The 12,549-nt window shown below is 33.2% G+C and overlaps 1 protein-coding gene across 2 annotated transcripts in view; it reads left to right on the top strand.

Moving 5' to 3' along the window:
* The window catches only part of LOC139520641 (exonuclease 3'-5' domain-containing protein 2-like), a 32,825-nt gene that overhangs the window by 6,248 nt on the left and 14,028 nt on the right, over positions 1–12,549 (top strand). For both annotated transcript variants that reach the window (XM_071313466.1, XM_071313467.1), the window contains exons 5-10: positions 424–535; positions 1,210–1,452; positions 1,904–2,051; positions 4,940–5,105; positions 5,600–5,797; positions 6,941–7,072. In XM_071313466.1, coding sequence (XP_071169567.1) covers positions 424–535; positions 1,210–1,452; positions 1,904–2,051; positions 4,940–5,105; positions 5,600–5,797; positions 6,941–7,072 — 999 coding nt within the window. The remainder of the gene's footprint in view (positions 1–423; positions 536–1,209; positions 1,453–1,903; positions 2,052–4,939; positions 5,106–5,599; positions 5,798–6,940; positions 7,073–12,549) is intronic.

Raw genomic sequence — 12,549 nt, 5'->3', positions numbered from 1 at the left:
ATAAAAAGAAAATTTCTTCAAACATTTTTTTGAGAGGATCAATATTCAACAGCATAGTGATTTGCTCAAAGGCAAAAAAAACCTTTTAAGTTCATTAGACCACATTCATTCTGTGTCAGAAACCTATGCTGTGTCAACTATTTAATTTTAGATTTAAAAAGTTTGAAGAAGAAATCTTTAATTGATTTGTAAAATCTTGGCATTTGTTTTGTGTAAAAAAAACCCATGTAATGTCAAAAATTTGATCACAATCCAAATTCAGAGCTGTATCATGCTTGAATGTTTTGTCCATACTTGCCCCAACTGTTCAGGGTTCGACCTCTGCGGTCGTATAAAGCTGCGCCCTGCGGAGCACCTGGTTGACTTATGCAAGTCAAAAACAAATAATGACTTGTTTATGTCTGAGCTCTGACTTGTTTTTAGTCGTAGTAAAGGACTACAGGGCCAAGCTGAGAGTATATTAGGAGTCATGTTAGATAAAAGTAACCGTATAAGATGTGGAGACTGGGAAGCTGATGATTTTTCACAAGAACAGGTATTCTACGATTTATAAAGTACACAGTTAGAAAATGCAAGTTTCACATCAATTCTTAGATTTATAGAATATATGGTTATGCCTTACGAAAGATTTCTTTTACATTTGATAAATTTGGGAAAATATTTTATTGATGTGAGAACTATGAATGGTACTTAGTTTAACTTTGTGGTTCACTCAAGATACCTGTCTAGTATGGTATTTATCTCTCCTTTCACAAGCTTTGAAAAGTTTCTAATTACAAAAAAAGTAATGTTATTGATACATCTTTACACAATGAAATATTTTTCTTACAAAACTTTATTGACATATAGATAATTATTTAACGATCTTATATTTTGGAACTTTGAATATCATTGTCAATGTGTAAAGCATCAAAAGTCTTCAGAAAATACTATAAACAACTAACCACCTGGTTTACAGGGTGGTCTTTATTCCTCTCTTTATTAAATAGATATTCTACCTTTTCCATGTAGGAAGTGACTGTGGATGGTGCATTTCTGACATACTAACATATATATATAAAAAAAATAAGGCGATATGGTAGGATTACCAATGAGACAACTACCCACCAAAGTTCAAACGAAGTGGATGTAAGCAATTATATGTAGCTCATCAAAGTTAGATATTTCAGTGTTCATATAATGTAAACTGTACTTTATTTTTGATTTTAGATAGAATATGCAGCCAATGATGCATTAGTAGGTGTAGATATATTTATGAACTTAATATTGGCCAAAATGTGGGGCAAGAAACCAGATATCAATATAGAAGATATTTTTACAGTTGTTGATGAAACAGAATTTTGGACATTTACGAGATCATTGGTACAAGGGACAGTAGATGTTAATGTTGGGGGACCATGGAATTCTAAAAATCCTGCTTATAAAGGACCACAACTAACAAATGATGAAGAGGTTTGGAATTAATTTTGAACTTCTTATTTATATAATTTACCATCATGTGACAGTTATAATAAAAAGTGATAATTTTAGAAGCCATAATCATGATAATATTTATCATAAGTTTAACTTCTTTCTTTTACTTTCTTGTTGTTGTCAAAGAAAAATTATTCATACTATTATTCTTTTTCCTGTCTATTATTCTGATGTATTTGAATAAAGATAAACATATAAAAAAAACATTAAGATTAAAGCAGCTCTTAGTAACATAAAGTTATGTGTTAAAATTGAAATACAAAAAACTACAAGTAATAGTCAATTGTTGCTAACAACCAGATCCTTTAAATTTGGTCTGATAAATAATGATCTAATTTGAAATCACATTTCTCATATCTATATATTTTTATATAAAACCTATTGAAGACAACAGTATTACATATAGCCAAAAATAAATATTTACTTCTAGATATCTGTCAAAGATAAAGAAACAAGAGCTTATGTATTAAGACAAAGACCATTATACTACAACTGTTACCTGTTAGCACCTGATGGAGAAAGTCTGTGTACCTGTGATATTAAAAAAGCAGAGTGGTATATAGAAAAGGGTTTAGCAGGTACCTTGAAATTATAGCTAGATCTAATCTGATCAATTAAAATTTCTATTAGATTGTCATGAAATACAATATTATTGTTCAATCATTATAAATATCACTGTAAGTTAAATTAGGGCACTTTTTTAATGACCACAAAAATTAAAAAAATTTGTCATATATTGGTATCACATCGTCTTCGTCATCAGCGTTGTCCGAAGTCAGATGGTTTTCGGATAATAACTTAAGTATAAGTAAATAGAAAGCAATAAAATTTTAACACAATGTTTATAACCACAAAAGGAAGGCTGAGATTGATTTTGGGGGTTATGGTCCTAAAGGTTTAGGAATTACAGGCCAAACAAGGGACCCAAATAAGCATTTTTGTAGTTTCCAGTCAATAACTTGAGTTTAAGTGTATAAATCTCTCTGAAATTATACCACAAGTTTCCATACTACAAAATGATGGTTGTGGGGGGTTATAGCTCAAATCATTTAGCAATAAGGGGCAAAAAAGGGGGTAAACAAGGGTTTCTCTGGTTAAAGGACAATTTAGACAATTTAAAAGCAGTGTAAGGGAGGAAATCCAATTCCATTAGAAGAATACTGTTATATATTTATATGTTTGATTACCTCGCTTACACTGCTTGAAAATTATGTATTAACCCTTTCGCTTCAGACAGCTGACGATGAGTCCCGTTTTACCGGGATCGGAATACCTCTTTTATATTTCCCGCTCAAAACAGTGCAAACATGAGTTATCTTTCTTTGATGAATACCCGGATGAAAGTGTAAACATGGCGCTTCCGTTTGTTGAAAACCGTGTCAAAATCAGACGAAATTTACGGAATTAACGAGAATTTGAAATGAGGGAACATTTTTTTTGAAAGAATATGGAAGAATTGAAGCCAAACTAGTATACTTTTTTGACATAAAATGTCGTTTTATATACAAAACACTTGGAATGGACATTGTTCAGTATGAGGAATTTGTACAGCCTCATAAAATTTTTCAAAATTTTGCCGTTTTGGGTTAAAAAATTTCGATTTGGGGTCTTAGAGCAGAATTTTGAGAATTTCACCAAGATAATGCCGAAAATTTGAAAATTTGAATATTTTATGAAGAAAAAATTATCAAAACATGAACAAAACTGTGAACATGGTGTTAGTGAATGAAATAAACACACAAATAACTATAAACAAGTTTTTATTGACATTTATTATGAAGGTCTCCCACTTGAGTAAAAGTAGCCAGGGAAGCCATCGTCTCAGAGTAGCTTCTGTCTGGGCAGCAATCGGTGAAAGGGTTAAGAAGTGATGATTGTCTTGAGATGATTATCTGTAAATTTATTTTTTAGAAGTTACTATTAATTAATATTAATTTTAACCATGACTGTATGTCATTTTATATTTTAATATTTTATGATGTATTTTATTGTTGCAAATTCCATTAGAAATTTGAATTGAGATTATTTTTGGAATAAGGGAAAGGTGAAAAAAAATTTGGGTGGGGGACCAAGGATCCGAAAAAAAAATCACCTAATTTCGGTCATTTTGAGATAACTTAAAAGTTGGTGCCCTTTTTCAAAAAAAGATTGTCAAAATCAAATTACTGAGTATGCTCAGACTCTTAGCCTCAACGAACTTGCTGTTGCTTGCATCGCATTTACTTAATGAATTTTCCTGCCATTTCCATAAAATCGTTCAAGAGCAATAAGGGAATGCAACAGTTAAACGATAAATTTCTGAGACCAGTCTTACATTTCTTTCGATTTAGAAGACAAAATTGAAACCGGATGTTTTGGGAAATTCTAAAACGAGCAATACCGGACTTATTTCCGGGTTTAGTCTTGTTTATCAAAATCATAGGAAATCATCGGCTTTTTAATTTTTTACCTTTGATAGTGTTTGAATATGAATGATAATACTTGCACTTGCTTTTAAATAGCATGAAATCATTTTGAATTTACGATTTAGTGTCTAATCTGCAGAAGAGGATTTCGACATGCATTTTTCATAGTAAACAAAGCATGTGTGTTAGTAGTGACATAATACTTTTTTCTATGTAAATTAAATCAAGTTTTAATTTAATTTTAAATCAGAATTGATAATTGTCTTAGCTTAAAAGTAATTTAACAATGAAGACAGTTGTTATGAAATTTTAATTTCTAAATAATATTAGTTCTGAGCTTGTGATCTATAGCCAGGTGTGAATTAAAATCACAGGTAAAGAGATTAGCGATCATTTGCCAATACTCCGATACTTCCCCGAGGCATTAATATAATTTTTAGGAGGGCCCTCAGGATTATAACACTTTACTGGAGTGTCAGTTTTATTACAGGAAAGGGATAACAAAACAAAAACAAGTTCAAAATGGCGATTTAGAAACTCGATCTCAACGAAATGACCGAAATTATTTCTGTTGAAAAATAAAATTTGTCCTAAATCCCAATTCCACGTTAAGGACAAACACTTTCAGTTCAGAACATGGCTAACAAATATGACCGTTTCCAGACCCAGATTTCAGAAATTAGAAAGAAAATTTCTTCAAATATTTTTTTTTTGAGAGGATTAATACTCAACAGCATAGTTAGTGTATTGCTAAAAAACAAAAACAAAATTGAAGTTCATTAGACCACATTCATTCTGTGTCAGAAACCTATGCTGTGTCAACTATTTAATCACAATCCAAATTCAAAGCTGTATCAAGCTTGAATGTTGTGTCCATACTTGCCCCAACTGTTCAGGGTTCGACCTCTCGTATAAAGCTGCGCCCTGTGAAGCATCTAGTTCAAATGTTAAATATTAGTTTCATTTGAATGGGAAATCACAGTATTTCATTTAAAGTCACTCTACTGGTAAGCTTATCAATTTCATCCACTCTTTACAAAAATAACATTTGTATTTTTCAGACAAAGTAAATGATGACCCATTCACAGTACAATTAAAATTTGAACCAGCTGGTCGTCCTGCTTCTAAAGATGATTATTATTTACAAGAGAAAGAAAACATTTGTGTAGTTTGTGGTTCTAAAGATTCATTTGTACGAAAACAAGTAGTTCCTAAAGAATATAGAAGGTAAAATATTACACTGTACTCACGGATTATGTGTCTATTACACATACAAACATTGTTTACTCCTTAAATATTTCTCCAATAGTCAACATGAAGCAAAATAAAGATACCAAAAAGGCACTATCAAAATTGATTTTTGAACACTCATTCATGTGAGGAAAAAAGACTGCTGGTAGTATATTATTTTATTTTAGGACAGACAGACAGAATTAAGGACAATGTTTTGATCTGTTTCTCAGGTAGTGTAATCTAAGGGACCACTGTAATGGTGTATGGAATGATTGTTATGTGTACATGTCTATCTGGCATGGTTCATATGACCATGACCTCATTCTCATGAACTCTTAATAATTTTAAGTTGATGTGATACTTTAGGTAAAACTTTCATTTTACAGACTTTAACATAAATCCATTCATAAGTGAAGCAGTCAATACATTTGATTTCAGTTTGTGCACTATTGTTTTTTTGCAAATAACATGACAAGCTTTTATTTCAGATATTTTCCTCCATCACTGAAGGACCATGCCTCCCATGATATACTGTTACTTTGTATGTCATGTCATGTTAGGAGCACACAGTATGATACAACTCTCAGGTACCAGTTAGCAGATGAGTGTAATGCACCTATAGATATGGGATCTGGAACTAAACAATTAAGCGACCAAGACTTACAAAAAGTTAGATCAGCTGCAAGGTAAATATATTTTGACTGAAAATTGCACTTTTTGTCAAATATTTGGCATTCCAGATGAAGGTTAATTCAGAAAAGGTCATCAAACACATGAAATGAGATTTTTCACGAAGGGTTAAAATTGGCCCTAAATTTTTGATGTTTTTTAAATCGGGCCAAAAAATTTCAAATTTCACATAGAAATACTTGTTATAATTCTATTGAGACAAAAATATATTTTTATGGCACCTTTCTTTAAAATTTATGAAGCTATGAACCCTTAATAAACATTATTTGTATTGAAAGGTCAATTTTGGTAAATTTCCATAATTTTGTAATTGTTTTTGGCAAAATTAACCTTGGTCGCCATCCACAATCCAAAAAGTTTTTTTATTGATGAGTTCTATACTAAAATTGAAATCTTTCGGTTACAAAACATTTTGGATTGTAGGTGGCGACCAAGGTTTTCCCTAAGCTTTTAGGTCTGAAAATTACACAAAAATCATCATATTTTGACAAAATGTCCATAACAGACTTATTTGAAAAGAACTGATTTATTTAGCATTCAGGCTTTAGAAAAAGACCCATTTACAAACCAAATTATGACCTTTTTGGTGTTTATGATAAAATTGATATTTTAGGCCATTTTGTGCCATTAGTGAACCTTGTTCTTTGTCAAGTGTTGGTGTTTTGGGGTGGGGTTTTTTTACAAAAGAAAAATGTCTAATTGATAAATGTCTTCCATTAGCAAAAACAAGATTTTCATTAAATAACACACCAGTTTCTGAAAAATATTCATAAGCAAGATATGCACAAAAGTATGTGAAGTTGACTAGACCTGTAGGTATGGTTGAATTTTAGTTCTTTAGACCAAGTACCAGACATACTTTAACAGTCAACTGCAATAAACTGGGATAATTCCAATTCAAGATTTAATCCTGTAGCCATTTGTTGTCTATTGAATCCTGAACAAAGTTGTCAATATATTTTGGTCAAATTTTGAAGATTGTATGACTATGAATGTTGTGAGAATTATTTCGAAAACATGCAATTTAGTTCTTGAAATATGTTATTGGTAGAAGACTTTTAGTTCACCCTTAGATGTATTTTGTGGATTTTTATTGTGTAGTTTGATAACTAGCTCATAAGAATAGCTTTTTTTTACAGAGCATTGTTGAATCCAAAGGCTAAAATTCCTGAATTAAGAAAGACAGAATTAAAGAAGACATTAGAAGATTTTTATGGAATAACAGATTTCTCACCCGAAATACTGACACAGGCAGCAGAAATTGAATACAGGTATGTTCTGGTGTAATTAGGTGCCAGTTTTTCACTATTCCAGTCTCTGTTGTTTATATAAAATCAAGTATTTCTACATTGTACTGCAACTTTTTCAACAGTCTTTCTTGTATAAAATCTAGTATTTCTACATTGTACTGCAACTTTTTCAACTATCAAATATTCTTGAAATACAGCTGTTTTGATAAAATGCTATTTCATTCTTGAATGCATTGATGATCTCCAGGGACCATTATATACAAAATTTCCAAATAAGGCCAGAAATAAAGTTCAAATATTTTCTGTAACGGATCACATCAATCAGGCATCAAATAAGGCGATAATTCGAGTATGCGGTATAAGTATCTTTTATTCTTCAAAATACATTTAATTTTGGCTTCTTATACTATATATCATATCAACCGATTCTCTACAATAAAATACAAATACACATAAGTTAAAATGTAACTTAAAACACTAAAGGCATAATACTAATCAAACAATAGAAAACACTTTCTTTCACGCTTCATGAATAACTTGTTAAATTAAAAAGTTAATTGAAATAAATATTAAATTATAAATACTTTTACAATTCTTAATATTTCTTCTTTAAATAAATATTGTTCTTAAAAATGTACATAAATTATCTCTTACCGATTATGATCTCTCTATAAAAATAATGATGTGTCTCCGAATATCAAATAACTTGCAATGAATAAAAACTAGACAACGTAACGTACGTAAAAGGCTAAACGTCATAAAACTTTAAAAACGGGAAATATAACAATTCATAAGAGCGCAACGTTACATGTATGCGCAACTACCCAAAAATCGTATCTACAAGTATTTCAAATAAAATAAATAACTTCAGTAATAATAAATTAAGTAACCCAACAATTTGGAATTACATTTCAAATCTAACACTCCCCACCATGACATTTCTTAAAAATTGTCATCACACAAAAAAATTATAAATATCAATTAATTATTGTAAATTCTATTCTGAACATTCGAGTAGGCATAATTTAGTTACTGATCTTAAAAATTTTGACTCTTTTGTTTTGATCACACAACTACGGATAAGACTATCGCGGCTCCTAATGACCTCAATTACTCGTCCTAATGGCCACTGTCCTCTCGGTGTATGGTCATCTGCAATGATTACGATGTCGTCAAGCCTTACATCTCGTTGTTCTCTTTGCCATTTGTTTCTCTGCTGTAGAGTTGGTAGATATTCCCGTAACCAACGTCTCCAGAATACATTGGCTAAGTATTGTATCTGCCTCCACCACCTTTTAGCATACACATCTTTCTCATCAAACACACCTTGCGGTATTGAAGTGTTGTTTTTCATTAGTAATAACATATTCGGTGTGAGAACTGGTAAATCTCGAGAATCATTACTGACTGGTGTTATCGGTCTATCATTGACGATTCTTTCGGCTTCAGCCATAAAGGTAAGTAACTGTTCATCGGTAAGTAGTTGTTCATTTGCAAGAGCTCTGAGAATTTTGCGTGTCGTACGAATCATTCTTTCCCATACACCACCACGATGACTAGCGTTTGGCGGATTGAAAGTCCAATTAATATCCTTGTGTGACATGTAACTGGATATTTTTGTTTTGTTTCATTGTTCAATATATTTCCGAAGTTCCGATTCTCCACTTACAAGATTTGTCCCGTTATCACTATACACCTTTTCAGGTATGCCTCGTCTGCTCGTAAAACGTTGGAGAGCAGAAATAAAAGAATCTGTAGTCAAACTATGAGCTACTTCTATGTGAACAGCTCTTGTTGTAAGACATGTAAAAAGGCAACCGTATCTTTTAACGACTGAACGTCCAACTTTAACATTTAATGGACCAAAGTAGTCTATTCCAACAAAGGTAAATGGTGGTTTGTCAGGAGTTTTCTGATCGTCTATAACAGAAGCCATCTTCTGAAAACAAAGCGGTGCTTGATATTGTCTACATCTTACACACCTGTTCAAAACTGTTCGGACAGTACTAGGTCCTTTTAAAATCCAATACTTTTCCTGTAATGATGCTAGCACTTGTGCCATTCCTGTATGACCATTTTGTTCGTGAAACGACCTGATTATTAAAGTGGTCACGTGATGAGAATTTGGTATAATGACCGGACATTTGCTTAGTGACAAGTTGAGACGTCCCTTGACGGGCAATAACCCATCATGCATGACAGAATTTAAAGATGCTAAACGACTATCTTTCTTTACAGGATTTTGCTTTTCAATCATTTTGATTTCATTTAAGAATGATTCTTGTTGTACATGTATCAATATATACCTTGTTGCTTCTTGTAATTCATCAGCATTTAAGCTGTCTGTCTTTATTTCATCGTCTCGTTTTAAGAAACGACATATACAATATTTCTTGAAACAGATTTGCCATGCTACAGTCCGTTGTAATACTTGCCAGTTTGAAAAGTATGTAATTATATCGCGTATCGAATCAGTTGTAGTTGAATTAATCATAACGACCCTTTTGATCTCTATGTCTTGCTCGTCTACCGTTGATACAGCTTTTGGTTTCGGCCATTCATACGAGTCTTTCAACAAGAATTCTGGTCCATGGAGCCAAAATTTGATCTGTTTATTTTCTGTTGCAAGAATGCCTCTAGATGCTATGTCGGCAGGATTTGATCTTGTATCTACGTATCGCCACTGACCTGGTGATGTCAACTCGTGAATGCTGCTTAATCTGTTTGCAACAAATGTTTTAAAACGACGAGATTCATTCTTAATGTATCCAAGTAATATCATAGAGTCAGTCCAAAATACTACGATGTCAATCTTAATCTCTAATTCGTCTCTAATTATTTCGTAAAGTTTGCAAGCAACAACGGCACCTGATAACTCTAGTCTGGGAATCGTTGTCTGTTTTAATGGCGCTAAACGAGATTTTCCCAGAATAAGTGAACAGTTCACTTTTCCATTAGTGTCTATAGCTACTAGACGTAAGTAAGCGCATGCTCCATAACCAATTTCAGAACCATCGCTAAATATATGAAGTTGAGCATCAGATATTTCTTTCATGTCTTTTGTCTTGAAGCATCTAGGTATTGATATATTTTCAATTTCTGGCAGTGTCGATTTCCATTTTATCCATTCTTCTTCTTTTTCTTTTGGTATAGGATCGTGCCATCCAAGCTTAATTGACTGTTTACTTAGATCTTGTAATATAATCTTCCCTTTTAAAATGATTGGCGCTATGAGCCCCAGTGGATCAAATATCGAACTTACCGTAGAAATTATTCCGCGTCTTGTCAGCGGCTTCTCCTCGAGTTTGACTTTATATTTGATGGAATCATCATTTACATCCCATATTACGCCTAGTGCGGGATCGGTCGACAAAGCTGTGTTTGACTTCAAAATTTCAACTGAAGGTGCTCGTTCCGAATTCGGTATTTCGTTTATAACGACTTTACTGTTACTTAACCACTTCGTTAATCGGAATCCACCACGTTTCATAATTTCTCGTAAATCCGTTGCAAGCTGAACGGCTCTTTCTTCCGTGTTCACCGACTTCAAGAGGTCGTCTACATAAAAGTTTCTCTCTACGGTTGATGCTATCTCTGTTTCAAATAACTCACCGTTGTCAATAGCTGTCTTTTTCAATGCGTATGCGGCACAACTGGGCGATGATGTTGCACCAAACAGATGAACCTGCATCTGGTAACATTTTGGCTGTACTTTTAAGTTTCCATTTGGCCACCATAAAAATCGTAAAGCATCACAGTCATCGTCTTTCACGCGGACTTGATGAAACATAGCCTCTATATCAGCAGCTAATGCAATGTGGTCTTGTCTAAATCTCATTAGAACTCCTACCAAGCTGTTCATAAAGTCTGGACCTTGTAATAATCGGCTATTTAACGAAACATCTTTGAATTTGGCTGCACAGTCGAAGACTACTCTCACCTTTCCGGGTTTATGTTCATTTGTAACAGGGTGGTGTGGAAGGTACCATATTTGACTTGACTCATTACTTACATCAGTAACTTCCTTTGCATATCCTTTTTGTATATAATCACTTACCGTTGCTGTGTACATCTCGTGCAGCTTAGGATCATGTGACAATTTACGGTGTAATTGATTTAATCGAGCATGTGCTAAAGGCAAATTATTCGGCAATTTTACATTTTCATCCCGCCACGGTAATCCAAGTTTGTAGTTTCCATCTTCATAGGCTATTGTTGACTCCATTGTTTTCAAGGCGCGTTTATCCTCCAAAGACATGCATACTTTCTCCGTGCTAGGCTGATCGAGAAAATCAGTGGTCCAAAGTCGCTCTAACTGCTGCTGCAAAAGTACATTATCTGCATGCTCAAAATTGATGTTAACAACATCACTGGTGCTTGTGTTGTTGATTGGTCCTCTAACGATCCATCCTAAGCGTGTTCGTACAGCATATGGCTCGTGACTACTTCCTGAACGCACTTCTATGGGAATGTGTGCTTCTGGTGTATCGGTGCCTATTAGAAGCAGAACTTTATTGCTGCTTATTTCTGGTATATAAATATCTGACAAGTGTTTAATACTCTTAATATCTTTATTATTTGCGGCTGAGTGTGTCGATATCGGTAGATTTTTTACTGACCATACCTTACTAAGTGTTATCGGACAGTTGCTGCCAACTGATTGTACATGTAAGTCAACCTCTTGACCTTCATGTCGGACTCGCTGTGCTGTTGCTGTTGTCATTTTAAATGTATCCGGCCTACTTTCGGTTTCTAGCATTTTTATCAAACGCTCGTCATATAACGTTTTATCCGCTCCATCATCAATCAAGGCATAAGTTTGGCAAGTTTTCCCATTTGACCCTTTAACCTCGACGGGTATAATTCCTAGACAATTCTTAATAACTGTCCCGGCGGATGAACAATTGATGCTTACCTTTGTAGCCGTGTGATCAGTGTTGTTATTTTTACCCCAACTATGCATTAAAATGTGATGTTTAGAGCTACAATTTTCTACAGTACACATTTTAGCTTTTCTACAGTCCCTTGAAAAATGTTTACCCTTTAAACAATTAAAACATAGCTTAGCAGTTCTTACAAAATTGACTCTATTGGTTAAATTCATAGACTTGAATTTTACACACAATTCTAAACTATTACATGTACCATTACAATAAATACATTTACGATCTTGTGTCGTAGCCTTGCTGACATACATATTATAAGAAGCAAATGTAGATACCTTCTCTCTTGTATTCATATCAGTATGTTTGTCTATATCTTTTCTATATGTATTTGAGTTCTCTCTTACGAGATCTAGAGCAAACATTGACGAAGCTAGACGAGACTTTTTATCAATAAAGTTTGCTAAATCAGAAAATCTAGGTTCTCTACCATTTTCAGTTATGGAATGAGCAATATCAACCCATTTTACCCTTAAATGCATAGGTAAATGCTTTACAATCTTTCTAAGATTATCAGTATTATCTATATCAGAAACATATCCTAATTGTGATAAA

This window comes from Mytilus edulis, chromosome 4 (genome assembly GCF_963676685.1).
Source record: "Mytilus edulis chromosome 4, xbMytEdul2.2, whole genome shotgun sequence".
Taxonomy (NCBI): domain Eukaryota; kingdom Metazoa; phylum Mollusca; class Bivalvia; order Mytilida; family Mytilidae; genus Mytilus; species Mytilus edulis.
The sequence above is the reverse complement of the archived record's forward strand: the minus strand, read 5'-3'. Positions and strand labels throughout refer to the sequence as shown.